This window comes from Colias philodice, chromosome 24 (assembly GCF_061535455.1).
Source record: "Colias philodice isolate Cphi_HAF_F1 chromosome 24, ilColPhil1 Martin Lab GWU primary, whole genome shotgun sequence".
Lineage (NCBI taxonomy): Eukaryota > Metazoa > Arthropoda > Insecta > Lepidoptera > Pieridae > Colias > Colias philodice.
The window spans coordinates 3,435,351-3,452,112 of NC_143109.1; the positions used below are offsets into that span (position 1 = coordinate 3,435,351).

Below are 16,762 nucleotides of genomic sequence, written 5' to 3' on the forward strand. Positions count from 1 at the left end.
AATTGAGTTATTCGAATAGAAATTGAAAAATTTTACAAGAAATGGAGATATTGTATTTAAAGGTTATACTTATGTAAATGTTTGAATAAATTAAATATATTAATATTATATATATTTAATTTATTCAAAAGAAAATTAATCATGTGCTTAAAACTCTTCTTGAATAAATTCTATTTCAGGTAAATTCCAATGTACCTATACATTGAAATTTTACCATTTTAAACTTTTATTTATTTCAGATAGTATTAAAACAGACGTCACAAATTTAGATAAATAAGAACCAAATGTTTGTACAAAATATATCCTTGAATGTTGTGTTGCTTTCGCTTGTGTAAACAACTTACAGTATACATTGTAATAATTATTTTAAATTTAATTTAAATACATTATAGTACAGAAATAAATGTATCATCGTATCTGTGCCAAAAATCAAATAGTTTCTAGTCTCTTTAAATATTCAATATCATAGAATATAGATAGTAAATAGAGTGTAAAACCTCTAAAAAACGTAACAGAATAATTTCATAGGCCTTGCTTGTCTTCTCTGTAACTAGACCATTTTTTAATTAGTTTGAACTGAGTATTATCATCTTTTTACCCTCTTTGAAATCGAAGTCTAAAAATAATAGCACTAGGTGTCGCAAATGTCTTCTATAAAAGGGAGTTAGATAGCATAAAATATAACTTCTTAAATTACATGGTGTAATTTTAAAAGAATGAATATAAGCATGGACCAATATATTAATTATATTGGTCCATGATATAAGCAAGCTTTGCTATTAGATAGGCGTTGGCCGCAAATGATTCTCTTTTAATAATTATAATTTTTATTTTAAACAATTTAACGAATATAAAAAAATATCTAACCAGAAGTAGACTTGCATTAAAGGAAATGTGCAATATGTACTTAAATCTCTTATTTTAATATATCTTAATAACATTTGTTATTGTTTTAAAAATATTTTATTTATTCCAGTTTTATATTTTTGTTGATACAAATAAATAAAAGCATAATCTATTGATAATTCCAATTTAATGTTTAAGAGCTTTCGTGTGTGCATAAGTCAAGTTTAAGATTAAATGTTATAATTAAATTAAATAATATATTTATTTCATAATATAATAACATGAGTGAAAAAGCTGAACAGAGACGAGATATTTTTATATCTTTCGAGTATGGATGATACTAATTACCTAGAGTATGCATTGTAAGGTAGTGGTGTTGCCAGACTCTAATAAAGCAGGTTCTTTTTCCTCAAAAAATGGGTTTGTACCATTTTTGAGGAAAAAGAACCTCACCACCTCCCTTCGGCTCTGTTCAGTTAATTCATTTATAATTATAACGTATAGGATGTAATATTAGTAAGTATATGTGAAAAAGTTTTTATATTTTTAAAGATATAAAATAAATTTGATTTATAGCTAATCGGTAAAAGTAGGGTTCATTTTTTAAATAAAATGCTTAAGTATGTATCTTGTCGTATTTAGATAGTATATGAATGATGTGTGAAATATTAATATATTTGTTTGGAATTTTTATACATTTGTAATACATATTTAAAACATGTTTAAAAGGTAACCACATAACCAATATTATGGTTTTAGAAATCCTGCTTATTTTGCATTATGTTAAAACTTGAGAGTAAATCGTAAAAAGTAATAAAGACATGGAAAATAAGAAATACTGTTACAGAAAGATAATACAAAAAATTCTTAGAGCATTACCAACGCTCTAAGAAAAAAGTCGATTAGGTCTTGCATATCGCACCTGTACAAATAAAAAGTATTATTTTACAAGATTTTTTTAATGTCTAACAAAAGTAACAAAAGTAAAATAAAGGTATAATGAATTTACATGTTAAGTAGACAATTATTTTTAATTTTACTCTTTTAAAAGTAAATATAATTTATGTTACTATCTTTCATTGAGAAGTCTTACTACATATTGTAATAATAAATATTGACATCATAAATAATATCCAATATAAAATATTTTAGAAACGATTGTTTTGCATTAAAGTAATCTGATATAAATATCAAATAAAAAATTTACATAAAATGTAGAATTTTCACATATTATGTTATTTAAAATTGGTTAAATTTTTGTTATCCAATATATTATTATAATAATGCTAAAGGTAAGTGATAATTATTGAATTCCTATTTTATTATTATATTATTGTTATTTATTCTTCTTTATTCTTGCAATTTGATATACCTAGTTCATTTTGAACTTTACTCCATATTATACAGGATGTCCCACTGTTGGTATACTAAGCTGAAAGGAGGTTATAGTTTTGCATACGCTAAGTACGTAAAAAATACTTATAAAATTCCAGCTGCATTTTTTTTTCAATTAGATGAATTATTAAAACTCTATGTGTACACCCATAACAAGCAACCCGCCCAGATTTGCTACCAGCTCGTGACCTATCGTTTAAGATCATGTTTTCATAGACAAAATGCTCACATTAGCGAAGCGGTATATGCCGGCTGCGCGTAGTTACAGAAGAAAACATGGATTTTCAGGAAAAATTTAGCAAACATTTTTTGGTGTAATTTTGTTGTACATATAAGTATTTTTTACGTGATCAGTATATGCAAAACTACAAGTCCCTTCGCGCTTAGTATACCAATAGTGGGACACCCTGTATAGGAGTAAAGTTCAAAATGAACCTAAATCTTTTATTTCAGTAGCAGGAACTTCTGCTCATTATATTTTTATTTAAAAAAATTTATTGTGCGTTTAGTTCCAAAAATCTTTGTTGACTGATGAATGTTGATTTAATTTTGTGTAAGTGAATAAAAATTATATATTGACTACCAACATAGTTTTATTTATTCTGCCTTAAATACTTACACGAAATGGAAAGATAAGAGCCCGATAAAAAAGAGCGTGTATGCCGAGCACACGTGTCAGAAGTGAAACTTCTTTGGCAAAATTCAAACATTACCTATATAGGTACTAATAAAATCTTCGCCTTACTCTATGACATGACGGTCGCGCTATTCTCATGAGGTGATCTTGAGATTTTACTCTCAACGCGCAAAAAGAAGTTAAACTTCGATAAGTTATTCAAAATACATCACCGTTGTTTCTTTCAAAAATTATCGAGTACAAAAAATAAGTAATGTGGCCCAGAGATGTGCTCCCATTTGGCCTCTTATATAATTTTTAGTGAGGTAGGTACTTATTATAATTAATTATTTAGGTAACTACTGTAATAATTAGTCTCGAAACTTTCAAAAAAAAGACGTAGACCGTAGTCGGTAGATATGGCACTCGGGGACTGCCGCGGTAAAGCTATTGCAAGCCTTCAAGCCACACCTCCGTGCCCCAATATAAAGAACGCTAAAGTTCACGAAGTGAATTGCGTCACGTTTAAATATTAATCAATTAAAATTTAATGTTAAAATCAAATTAGAAGATGACGTAATCATGTCGCTTTATTAATAGAAAATGTTAATTTCTTAATTCTTACCTTCTCTGGCTTTCTATAATGTTTTCTGGCACTTCTTTTAATTTTGCCCTTCTGATTTCTGCGACTACTCTACCCTTCTACCAGTTACATATCGTCGTCTATCGAAGACCTTTTTTTTCCTATGGAATTGTTTTCGGAATTTGAATTTAGAAAAAAGGAATTATTATGTATATCGTTTTTTTTTTCTTAAAGTTAATAATTATTGTCAGCCAGTGCCCAGTCAGTCAGCGGAATAAGAAACATGTGGAAATTGGAAAATAAATGCTTTACGGAAATATATATTTCCATCTTAATTTCCATGGTTGGCTTACAAAAACGCAAAAACGCGTCATGTTTTTTTTTACTTTCATTCCTACAAATCCTTCAATAATTTGAAATTCTATACAAAACTAGGTAACATATTAACATGCATGTTTAGTATATTTTTATTATAAAAATCATGCATCTCTATAAAGTCTACAATCTACATTATCTATGATTTTTGAGTAAAATGGCGTATGTAAAGCATTGCTGCGCTGTCGGCTGTTGTAAAATGTGAATCATTGTTTCCGATTTTCTGAACATTTTGCCGCCACTGTCAAAATATTGTTTTGTATTTATTATTATTTTGTAAACTTTACTCAATAACCGGCTATCTAATTACTTTACGAAATATTTATTGTGAATAAATATTACCAAACTGTCAATACATTCGTACGTATAATATAGTTCAAACATCAGATTTTAAGATTTATTCCTTTTTCATCCGAACAGTTTTTTGAGTAATACTAAAGGAAAATAAAGATCTTTTACAATGGATATGGAACAAATTGTAATTAAAAGTGAAATTCAACCTAATGGAGACATTCTTTTGTTTTATGTGGATGGTAAGTGATAACCTTATCTATTACTCAAGACACAATAAATGTAATGATGGTCGATACCACAATTTAAAAATTATCTAGAAGTTTAATTTAGAAGTTTATTTAGAAGTAACAACCGTTGACATTTGTTTTGCAGAAAGTAATGATGTGTCCAATGCAGGCATTGTAGAGAGCGACCAGCAAGAAGATATTCAAATGCTTTCAGAAACTAAATATGTAATCGAAGACACAGGAGAGAGTGAATCAGCTGACGAACTTGACTTGGCGCAAGCAAGTGAACAGTTGGCCACAGAACAGTGGCTAGATGAAGAGATTAGACGGCTAATTGTTTTCTATCTAGATAATAAAGAAACATTCCGTAGTGGTACCACAAAAAAGAAACATCTATGGACTGTCGCCTGTAAAACAATGCTGCTCGGTAAGCAACCTCTTTCATGTGAGTATAAACTGCGCTCAATTAGAGATAAATATTATCAAATACATTTAGAAAAGCTAAAGGGAAAGAATATACAGTGGCAGTTTTATAATCTGTGCCACCAGGCCTTTCAGGATGAAAATTCAGCAGACTCATACCTAAATGTAACAGAAAGCAAGCCAGAGGTCATTGAAAATACAAATGAAAATAAAACCAATATAAGAAAGACTTCAGCTGATGCTAATGTGGAAAAAATGTTGAGGCTCTATTTACAATACAAAACTTACCATTTAAGCAATGTCAACCAAAAGTCAGTTTGGGAAAAAATTGCATTTGACATGGGCGAGAAAGATGTGGATTATTGGCACAAGCGCTTCTTGAACTTTAAACAACATTATGTTAAAATGCTGTATAAAAGACTGGAGGTTGGAAGCGCCAGTGTAAATTGGCCATACATGCACATTTTTGATGAAATTTATGAAAATGATGAAGAATTTCAAAAGAAGTTTTCTCCCAAACTGTTAACTATTCAGGTAGATACTGTAGATAAAAATTCATGGAACACAACAGAAATTACATTCCTAGCTAAATATTATTATGACTGCTTTAAAGACTTTCAAGATCCCACAATACCTAATAGCTTTTTGTGGCATGAAGTTGGTCGATTGCTGGATAAAAAGCCAGATTGTTGTATGGAGAAATTTCTAGAATTAAAAAATGCACATTTCGATAAACTTATTGAAGGTGCGTATGACTTAACTGGTCGTGTTCCACTCGAAATAATATTAGACAATATAATTGCTAAAGAAACACAAGTAGAGTTGGATCAACCACGCAAAAGCTATTTCTCTGAAGATTGGCAAATGGAAAGACTCAATGTATTGGTGCAGTATATTTATGATAATATTAATATGGTCAAAGATCCTGTATGTTATTATGTTTGTTGGGCAACAGTTGCTAAGAAACTGGGTTGTAGTGTTGTAGAATGTAGAAAGCAATGGGATAATTTGACTTCCTTGTATAAAACAATATTGGATGACAAAAAGGAAGACCCAGAAATGCAAATAGATTGGTGTTATATAGATTTGTTTGATAGAATCTTTGATTACGGCATGGATGTTAATTTGTTAGCTGGATATGAAAAATCTAATAAACAACAAGCTGATTCAGGAAAAATTGGAGGTATGTGTCACTTATTTACTAATGACAATACGGTTCCTGCCTTTAATACATACTATTTTATAAAATTATTTAAAAATTCTCACACTAAAATGATTTTGTTTAGCCTGCTCCTTGTATTTTAATAATGGTTACTTAAAATAATGTGTTTTTATATGTTCTCTAGCATGGTGTATTTTGATTTTATCTCATACTTTTATTTATATAATTTTGATTTGAATATCATGTGAATTGAATTATTTAATTTAGATTTATTAATATTTTTCTTTTCATATATTATTCCAGTTAAGAAAATCCATATCAAGGAATTTGATGATAAAGATAGAGACAATCGCTCTGATGATGAAGTGTCCTATGACGAAAGAGGCTTCACATTACGCTCCAAACGACGAAGCGGTGACGCAAAAGCCTACAAAATACTAGAATATTACCTCAAAAACAAAGACAAGTTCACCTCAAACAATTACAAAAAATTATTACTCTGGGAGGCGTTAGCAAAACAGATAGGCATAACAGCCACAGAATGTGCACACAGGTTTAGGAACTTCAAACAAGTGTACACGAATTATATTCAAAGGGAAATTAATAAACCAGAAATGCCAGTTATGTGGCCTTATTACGCTCTATGCAAGAAAATATTCGGATACAGAGCTATAAAGGCGAAACTCAAGATCGAAGATTGGTCTCCTAAAGATATTAGAAAGTTAATCAACTATTTCGCAAATAATTTTAACGAACTTGACAAAGATGTTGAAAACAAATCCAAATGGACCAACTTGGCTAATGAAATTGGCAGGACCGAGAATAGTTGTTCAGAGAAATTTATAGAGTTACGTAAATCATACAGGAAATTGAAGACAATGAAGGCAAATAATCCAGATGTAAAGGTATCATGGAAATATTTTAATATTATGGATGAGATATATAACAATAATCAGAAGTCTGAAGTTGAGGGTATGGAGATAGATGAAGAACAGTACATGAATATTAAATCTGAAGTACCGGATGGTAAGTATAAAATATATATTTATAGGATACTAGCGGTCCGCCCCGGCTTCGCCCGTGGTACATGTTTACGTTTTCTCTACATAAGAACCATCCTCGTACTTCAAGGAATATAATAAAAAAAGAATTATCGAAATCGGTTCAGCCGTTCTCGAGTTATGCGCTTACCAACACATTTTGCGATTCATTTTTATATATAAGACTAGCTGTGCTCCGCAGTTTCACCCGCATTGCTCCGCTCCTGTTGGTCTTAGCGTGATGATATATAACCTATAGCCTTCCTCGATACATGGGCTATCTAACACCGAAAGAATTTTTCAAATCTAACCAGTAGTTCCTGAGATTAGCGCGTTCAAACAAACAAACTCTTCAGCTTTGGAATATTAGTATAGATTTACTAATGTGTTGTTCTTATTTTACAATAATAGTTGTGACTTATATAGTATTGCATTAACTTTTTAAAAATTGCTTAAAGTATAATTTTGATATCTTAAATTACATGTAGAAAATAATAGGTGATTAGAATGCTTTGGAATGTAGTGACTATAAACACTACACGGCACAATATTTTTATATTAACAATATTTTTTGCAACTATATTGAAAAAGGCACTGTTTTATTAGTTCTATCATACTATAAGACGAGAAGGTATAAAAGTTAAAGCTACTGAAAAAAAAGTAAGGGCCACCATGTGTTTTGTCTATTGTATTAGGTTTGAAGTTGAAAATTAAATAATTTATGTTCAGTTATCAATATTTGCAATTAAATAAAACCTAAATTTATTATTTTCAGATGACGATTTTCAATGTATCATTGTAATACCTGAGGGGGGAGACATGAGTCAAGCGCAATTTATATACCAGAAAAAAGAAGAGGAAGAGGAGGTTATAGAAACTGAAGTAATCAAAATGTCAAACTCATCTAAAGTATGGAATAAACGATCAAAAACCCGACTGCTCATACAATACTTGAAGTATTTAAAATCGCACGAAAACCAAGAAATCAACCGAAATGATATGTGGACTGAAATAGCAAATAAAATGGACGACAAAACCCCTGCTGCGTGCAGAAAAATGTATCTTTTACTTAAAAATCGCCACAAAAATGATCCTTCCGAATCTTCTCCATATTACAAATTAATGCAGAAAATTTTAGCTCTAAAGCCGATATTAAAATTGAGGAAAGATAATGATTTAGAAGAAAAAAAGGTTTACAAAGATGTACAATTAAATGACAGCAAAGTGGAGCAAGCTTTGACATACTACTTGCAAAATTTAGAAGACTTCATCAACCCTAAATTTGAGAAGAAATATCTTTGGTCTGAATTGGCCACATATCTATCAGAACCTGTGAATGTAGTATTTACTAAAATAAATTACTTGAAGCAATCATTTAAAAACGGTCTAGAAACACCATTCAGGGGTATTTTAGAAGAGATATTGATTAAGGAAAATGAACTGAGGGAGAATTTGCAAGATAGCAAGAATATATCTTCGGAAGATAATTTAGAAGAAACTTGGACGGATATTGAAACGGAGCGGTTGTTAACGTGGTATTTGGCGCATTTGGATAAATTCAAGAATCCCAAGTTTGTTAGAAGTTATTTATGGATGGAGGCTTCCGATATTTTGAAGAAAAGTCCTTTAGTCTGTTCTAAAAAGATGATGGAAGTAAGGTCGCAGTATCGGACTATGGTGAAGGAGAGACCAGAAGAGTTAGAAGAGTGGAGATTTTATAATCTGTGCCAGAGGATTTATGGTACAGGAAAGAAGAGTGTCAGTGAGTAAGGGAAATTTATGAACATTTTGAAATATGAATTATGATTGGTGAAACTCAAGCGTGGATTGCTTACTGCGGTAATATTACATGTGCTTGTAAATATTATTTAATTGTTATTATAAATAAAAGCAAATAATTTTAAATTAAGTAAATAGCCTTATGATAATTTAATAAGTATCCCGCAAAGTTATATTGGTTATAATATCTTTTCAAAAAGTTAATCTTTTGTCTATTTTTTAAATAGTTAAATCTTGTATTTGATTCAGAGAAAAATCTATCCATATTAGGGCACTTACTAAAATTAACACAATTTTCGGACAGCTCGTACACAATTATGCATGTCATGATTTAAAGAAATTCGCATTTTCTACCTATTTCGTAAAGAAATGTGACCATTATATAGGAAGTAACCGTTTCAAATAAGGTCAAGTATTATATTACACCTATTAAATACTGCAGGATAAATTTAATAAGCATACCACGCAAAAAATAGAGATTACACGCAGTCATTCGATTATTCTATACAATTTACTTGGTCGGTATTTGTCATCCGTACCATGTGGCACAAGGTCGGCTTTAATCCTGTTATCTTCAATAATAATTAAATAGATACTTATAATTTTATTTCTGAAATAGGCAATATCAATGTGTATCAGGAGACATGTGTTGCTGGGTCTAAAAAGATCAGCTAGGTCATTTTTATAATCGGTATTGAATATTTTAAGAATTGAAATTCTGTCAATTTTTGGCTCTTGTTTTAACACTAAAATATCATGTATGTTCTCCAATAGTTCACTGATATACATCTGCCTTGGCTTTTGATAAAAACATACCCAATAATGCTTTAATTTGAACGAAACTTTATAAAAAAGCAACTGCTTGAAACTGTTTATTAAATTATGAAACAAAGATTGAACAACACAAGCGAAGCCGCTAGGTCAAGCTAGGTAACAATAAATTAGTCAACTATAAAACGATTATAACATTATGTAAAATTTTAAAACCGGAAATCTTAAATTATTTTGTACATATTTCAATAGGCCTTCTCTACCTCAAATACCTATTCTTCTTTAGAACCTTGTTCTCATTCCTTTTAATAAAGCTTATTACAAATCATTATAAATGTTTGCGTGATAATGTTATTACCACGTGGAACTATATTGAGAACGAGGTTAAGAAAAATATTCCCTGAATAAACTGAAAGCCCAGAAAACCATCGGGGAAATCTATAAGCAAAGGTTTTCAAAGCCTCTTATATGAGGAAGTCTTTCTAATTGAACCTAATATAATTCACACATTGTATATTATCATAAACTCCATTCAGCTTGTATTAAAATGTCGTATGTTACATAAAGAAGCCTTAGCAATGCTATCTGTGTTTAAGTCGCCATCGAGTGGTATACTTTGAGGCCAGTGTAGTCGCCGTTTATTTTAGAATCTCTCTTGTTTGTGCGAGTGCTGTGTAGGATAAGGTATTTAGTATTTCCCATGGTTCATTGGGTACTTTCAATCGATTAAATTGATCTGAGCTTTTCACAGTTTTGTGCGGTTTTAGTGGGTATATTTTTGTGACGGTAGGCAAATTATCATATAATACTTTGTTTTGAAAAAAGCTGTTACCAAATCAGTACAATATTTATACTGCTGTTACCCATATATTAGTTAGTATACCTATATTAATACTACGAATATCTAGTGACTTCATCATAAAACAATCGTATTCATTTTTTATTGTAAATTATCAATATCGAGAGGTAATTAGCATATCTAAACCCTCTCTACATAGAGTAATATTAACTTCGCTCTTCAACTACTTTTCAAGACGTGTTTCTTATACTGTGAAAGTTATAATTTGCTTATAATTCGAAGTGCATGATTTCATAAAAGGATTACTCGGGCTCATACGACTTCTCTTACAAATATGGCATGTAAAAGAAAATTTAATAAAGGATTTTGATCGGCGTCATGTTGCAAAGCTGACGAGCACTTGCTAAGTGTTGTAGTGTGAAAATAGTGTAGATTTAGGTGTACAATGAAACTCAAAGTGGACGTGTATGCGTTTTCCTCAATGCTCCTGTTCTTACTGCGAATATCTAGTGCTGGGAGGGTGCAGGCCGCTGTCAGTTTCTTGTAAGTATTTCTTTATGTTATATCATTTAGATTTATTACTTCCTGGGTTAATTAATAAAGAGTGGTATATGTGGCTACCTATGTGGACTGCACAAACCATAAACTTTTTTTATTAATTAGTTATATATGCTTGTCTGAAGGAAGGTAGCTGAATAAAATACTACAGAATAACGATATTAATATTGCACCTCTTTCAATGCCATATCTAACAGCTATTATTACTTTATAGATGTTAAATGGAGTATTTTTCTTGAGAGATCTATATTCGGTTCGGACGATGTTTTTGTTCCTATTTTCTGTCCAGCGTTACCTAGTCATAAATAATAGTAGCCAGGGCATAATACATCCGAATCCTTGACTTGATAAATTGTAAAATAGAAAACAACTAAGTATAGCAGCTACACGTCTTATTATTCAAGGGTAGCGCACATATTATGCTGTTATTTTAATCCAATTTTACGACCTTCAAATTCGCTGCCCTAGAAACTAAAGTGTGACAATTTTCCCCTTAAATGCACATATTTATCGACTGTTAATCTTTTTGTACTTGTAAATACACGAGCCTTGGCCTATTTGTTTAATAGAAGCATTAGAAAAATAAATTCGCTAGGTACGCTATACGCTGCACATTGAGAACCTTCGTTTTCAGGAACGTACCCAGTTTGAGAAGTCCTAGTTTTGTTTAGTTTTTTAGTTTTGTTTTGCATATTCGTCCTTTAAAATCACAAATATTGTATGAAAATATAAAAATGACTTATCAGCACATCGTGAAACTGGTCCTTATACTTGGTATTTATTGTCCACTTACCTACCTATCGTGGGAGACCTAACTATATAAAATCGTGTAAATATCTAATAAAACTTTCAGAGCAAACTCATCATATCAAGAGATGGAGTTGAAAGGAGAAACCAGCCTGTCGTTACGCGACATATTGCCTGTCAAAGCGAAGTACTATGATAAGAATCGAGCTCCGAAACTCCTGGGGGAGCCAACTATTGTGTATTTCCATGTTACTGTGTTGTCCTTGGATTCTATTAATGAAGAGAGTATGGTGAGTTTCAAATTCTGTAAGAGAAACAATTTAAAATCGTTTCAAGAAATATAAAGGTACATATCCATCGTGATTTGGTAATGTTAAGATCGCGTCATGGCCTTTTTTTCATTGCACATAGGTACCTACCTAATGCGTTGTGGTTGAATCTTAGGGTTGAATAGCATGTCGACCACGACACGAATTTAATATGTGGTCTTTCTATGATTGTAATTGATATTGATAGCCATAATACGAATTCCGCTATTTCGATCCTTTACTGCAATCACGACACGTAAACTATTTTTTCTTTCAATTTATTCCAAAATTGATTCCTGAACGTAACATATTATCTACATTATGATTATATACTATCGTTAGTGTGATGAAATTCCAATTACATTATTTCAATTTTTCCAGACATACGTAGCAGACATATTTCTGGCACAATCGTGGCGGGACCCGCGTCTCCGTTTGCCAGAAAACATGCACGAAGAATACCGTATTCTGGATGTAGCCTGGCTCAACAACATCTGGAGACCAGATTGCTTCTTCAAGAACGCGAAGAAAGTTACATTTCATGAAATGAGCATACCCAATCATTATTTATGGTTGTATCATGATAAAACGCTTCTGTATATGGCAAAGTAAGTTCAATATTACTGGATAATTACTTACTGATAATGTGAAACGTATTTGTAATGTGTGCTTTTATGAACGTATTTAAAAATATGCCTCGTATTTATATCAGTCTAGTTTCCTACTTCTTCAAACTTTGTAATATAGCTTTGCTCGCTTTGCGACTAGATGGCGTTGCGGTAATGATCTAGGAACTTTTTTCATTTGCAAATGTTTATGCAGCTTGTTTTGTATGCCTCGATACTAAAGATTATGTTTGTAATCCATGATTTTCAGATTAACCCTAGTATTGTCGTGCGCAATGAAGTTTGAATCTTACCCCCATGACACCCAGAGTTGTTCCATGATGATCGAAAGCTGTAAGTAATTTGTGCGTTTTTATTTCTCCTAGGTTTGTTATTGTAAGTTAGGTATTACAAAATCCATTATCGTGCCCTGAAATATGTTCTTTTTATAAGTCTCCCTTTTAATAGTAAAATTAATTTCAAATTAACGTCTTGCTTAGAATTAAAATGAAACTTATACTCCATATTATTTATATATTATTCTTAAATATTTTCTCAAAATGATCGAAATGTCTTTCAACTGTAAAAAATAAACACCAAGTCTTAATTGAGAAATTAAAAAAATCTCTTATAGTATCGCACACAGTCCACGACCTAGTGTTCATTTGGAACCTAACTGACCCGTTGGTTGTCAACCCGGACATCGAACTGCCGCAGTTGGATATATCCAATAACTATACTTCGGATTGCACCATTGAGTATTCCACAGGTAAAGTATTACTAAATTAACTGAGTTATTTGTGTACGTACCCTTTACAATAATACATGTTTTATTGGACTTGATAACGAGTCTTAATTATCTAAAATTTCCTGTAGTATATTTTTACTATAATAATATAGTTCGGGAGTAGATGCTACTTTAGGTCTCAGGAATAATTGTTACAATAATAATTATTTGGTTTATACTATAACAGCTAGGCAATATTTGTCATGAGACAATCAAATGCATTTATTCTAATCATCCAATTTTTCTAAATCACTACCTTATTAAAAATGCTAGATACTAAAAAGTGTCATAACAGCTAAAATAATATATCTGTCCGAAAAACGATATCTACACTGATTTCTAGAACGATCGATTTATTTTTAAGCTATTGCTGATTGCATAGCTTCTATCGCGGGCCTTGAGCGCGGGGACCGAATCGAGAAATTCCGTATCGAAAAAACCTCACGCTCCCCACTCCGACGGGCGGAGGTGTGGCTTGAAGGCATAGCATGCAATAGCTTTACCGCGGCAGTCCCCGAGTGACACACGTCTTTTTATCCTGCATCTAGCAGTCAGTATATTTCCAGGCAACTTCACCTGTCTAGCAGTAGTATTCAACCTCCGCAGACGCCTGGGCTACCATCTCTTTCACACTTATATACCATCCGCTCTGATCGTGGTTATGTCCTGGATATCCTTCTGGATTAAACCGGAGGCTATTCCTGCCAGAGTTACCTTGGGTGTAACCTCTCTTTTGACTTTAGGTAAATATATTATGTTATTATTTAGAAATGATATAAGAAAAAAGTAATAGATTATTAAAATTTTGTTAGTGTTGCCATTTAATACGACTATTATTAAACTGACCATTTTTTTTTGGAATGTTCTAAAAGTTATAGTTACCTATATTATTCATCTTACATAATAATTTAACTATTTACTAATGTAATTAAATATAACTTTTACAAAAAATTGCAACCACTTATAATAACAGGAAATAGTCTTGTATGAATGGTGGGTAATACTGTTCTATAATAAACGTAATAAGCATTATGGATTGCGTGCGTTCAACCAAGTTTAAACATCATCATCATCATCAGGCCTATTCATTTCTATTGCAGATAAATACCTCCATCAGGCATGCATACAATATCTATCTATATTTCTATACTATGTTAAATATTATTTTTAATATAATAAAGCTGTAGAGTTTGTTTGTTTAAACGCGCTAATCTTAGGAACTACTGGTCAGATTTGAAAAATTCTTTCGGTGTTAGATAGCCCATTTATCGAGGAAGACTATAGGCTATTTATCATCACGCTAAGATCAACAGGAGCGGAGCACTGAGCGTAAAACCACGGGACACAGCTAGTATTATACATATTTCCTTGAATTTTCATCTCTGTATGAAAGCAATACTTTTACTGTATCTAATAAAAATTGAAGCATTTTTCATAATTAGCTGTTTGAAACAAACTCTTCAGCCTGATTGATTGATTTTATATACATACGATTTTACGCCAAAACCTCCTTTTCACTTTATATTATGAAGCCATCGTTACAGGTTTTTTTCTATATCAATGCATTAAGATGTGTTTATTTCAGCGACTCAAAACACACAGTCACAGCAGAGCCTACCACCGGTATCCTATGTAAAAGCTATAGATGTTTGGATGTCATCTTGTTCGGTTTTTGTTTTTCTGTCCTTGTTCGAATTTGCTGTGGTCAATAATTACATGGGTCCCGTGGCCACTAAGGCAATGAAAGGGTATTCGGATGAAGATTTGTCGAGGGATCTGGACGCTTTTAAAGTAAGTGTATGTAATATTGGAGTAAATTATAATTATTGGGAAAAAATATCTAAGAAGGATATGCAATATACTCTTATGGTCTATATTAATAAAGTAATTTGTAATTTGTCTTATTTCTTAAGTATTTCTCGAGGCCCAAATTTAATATATTTTCATCTTCCGTTTATATTTTGTCAATGTAGCAATTTCCTACAGGTACGAAAAATATTTTTTTTTTAAATAATTTTTGGCAATCTTGAAATATATATAAAAAAAGTGAAGTCCCGTGTCCCCGTAGTGGGGTAAAGGGCAGATGCATTATGCATACATCTGTTTCACTGATCGATTTTCTTTAGGGACAAGTAAGTGATCAGCCTTCTGTGTCCTGCCAAACCGAGACATTTTTTTTTCTTCGTCTCCACCGGGAATCGAACCCAGGACCCCTCGGTTCTACGCTTACGCGTCAACCACAGCTGTACCAAGGAGGCGGTCGAATACCTATATTTGCGAGTTGTACTAATGTATGTAATGTTTAATTCTACAAAACTTTATAAAACTGTGTCTGATGTGTCCTGTTTTATAAATAAAACACACACGCTTTATTATCTATATTTCCAGCACATATTCCCAAACTCGGTGGACCCTCGCGCAAGTACATCTGCCTCGCTCCCGCAATACGACACGTTCTGCAACGGGAGAGAGACGGCTGTATACATCGATCGGTTCTCGCGATTCTTCTTCCCTTTCTCCTTTTTCATACTTAATGTTGTGTATTGGTCTACGTTTTTGTAATTTTTGTCAGTTATAATTATTAAATATCGTAAAATTATTACCGCACTGACGCTTAATGGTTAAATAAAAATAGTTTTTAAATTAAGTTTTGTTGCCTGTTGCACGAAATAACAAGTTAAAAGTATATGTGTATTCATAACATTATTGCATTTTGCTCTTCAATGATATCGTATTTAATTGCATATTGCTCTTATATTTGTTCAGGCGTTAAGAAAATAAGGCAATCCCATCAAGGAATCTTAGTATACTTAATTTTATTTCTACGAGTTCACATAAGAAAATTAAACTACATGTAACATAATTAGACTATTATCTTTGAAAATACTTATTATAGTACCTATTCAAAAAGTCCCATTTTTTATTTTTACAAGAACACTAATTAAGTTTGAATTGTTAATTATTGCTTATTTTATATAATATCTAACGATATTGTAAAATTAATTCCTTACAACAGTATTATTCATTTATTCACTGGATTAATAATATAAAACTTATATTTATTTCAACACGTGTGTTGATTGTATGTTTAATTATATTTTAAGTATTATAAGAATATTAATAATTGAGAAGATTATAATTACTATGTGTATCAACTTTATAATTATACTTATAAATATTACTTTGAAATACGTAGGCAACTTGTTGTTAAATTTGTTGTTAATTTTAATCTCAATTTATTTAAAGGATAATGGTAAGGTGCACATAAAGCATAATAATAAAACACAGTTACCCCATACATTAAAAATGTCATAAAAAGTGAACACGGCTCCCACAGTGATTTTCTTAATTCATTACCCTTTTTCTGTTTGAATGTTGTACTTAATGTTATTTACGTTGTTAATAAACAATTATAATTAATTTATTTGTATTATTGCGTTAAAATGA

At 31.3% G+C, this 16,762-nt stretch overlaps 2 protein-coding genes and 1 long non-coding RNA gene across 4 annotated transcripts in view; all 3 read left to right on the forward strand.

Annotated features, from left to right (window-relative positions):
- The window catches only part of LOC149477658 (uncharacterized), a 310,772-nt gene extending 301,897 nt beyond the window's left edge, over nt 1-8,875 (forward strand). Inside the window, exon 2 of the long non-coding RNA XR_016317553.1 lies at nt 8,733-8,875. This is a non-coding gene — a long non-coding RNA (uncharacterized LOC149477658). The remainder of the gene's footprint in view (nt 1-8,732) is intronic.
- On the forward strand, nt 3,981-8,875 carry LOC149477662 (uncharacterized). Its single transcript, XM_089710199.1, has 4 exons — nt 3,981-4,348; nt 4,482-5,942; nt 6,225-6,947; nt 7,737-8,875. Exons 1-4 carry the CDS (start codon nt 4,276-4,278, stop codon nt 8,729-8,731), a joined length of 3,252 nt encoding a protein of 1,083 aa, XP_089566325.1. The 5' UTR covers nt 3,981-4,275; the 3' UTR covers nt 8,732-8,875.
- Nucleotides 8,876-10,473: 1,598 nt separating this feature from the next.
- HisCl1 (Histamine-gated chloride channel subunit 1) lies at nt 10,474-16,762 on the forward strand. Of its 2 annotated transcripts, none has more exons than XM_089710278.1 (8): nt 10,474-10,853; nt 11,722-11,905; nt 12,305-12,531; nt 12,800-12,882; nt 13,163-13,297; nt 13,882-14,058; nt 14,886-15,106; nt 15,704-16,762. In XM_089710278.1, exons 1-8 carry the CDS (start codon nt 10,756-10,758, stop codon nt 15,875-15,877), a joined length of 1,299 nt encoding a protein of 432 aa, XP_089566404.1. In that variant the 5' UTR covers nt 10,474-10,755; the 3' UTR covers nt 15,878-16,762. The 2 variants fall into 2 exon arrangements, with proteins under 2 accessions (XP_089566404.1, XP_089566405.1); XM_089710279.1 differs by having other exon boundaries at nt 14,901-15,106.

Bases quoted from the DNA above. Each gene is read 5' to 3' on its own strand.
- LOC149477662 (XM_089710199.1), top strand. From the start codon at position 4,276: ATGGATATGGAACAAATTGTAATTAAAAGTGAAATTCAACCTAATGGA. The intron at 5,943-6,224 runs GTATGTGTCACT...ATATTATTCCAG, and splicing joins TGATTCAGGAAAAATTGGAG to TTAAGAAAATCCATATCAAG. The intron at 6,948-7,736 runs GTAAGTATAAAA...TATTATTTTCAG, and splicing joins TAAATCTGAAGTACCGGATG to ATGACGATTTTCAATGTATC.
- HisCl1 (XM_089710278.1), top strand. From the start codon at position 10,756: ATGAAACTCAAAGTGGACGTGTATGCGTTTTCCTCAATGCTCCTGTTC. The intron at 10,854-11,721 runs GTAAGTATTTCT...TAAAACTTTCAG, and splicing joins CAGGCCGCTGTCAGTTTCTT to AGCAAACTCATCATATCAAG. The intron at 13,298-13,881 runs GTAAAGTATTAC...GTATATTTCCAG, and splicing joins CACCATTGAGTATTCCACAG to GCAACTTCACCTGTCTAGCA.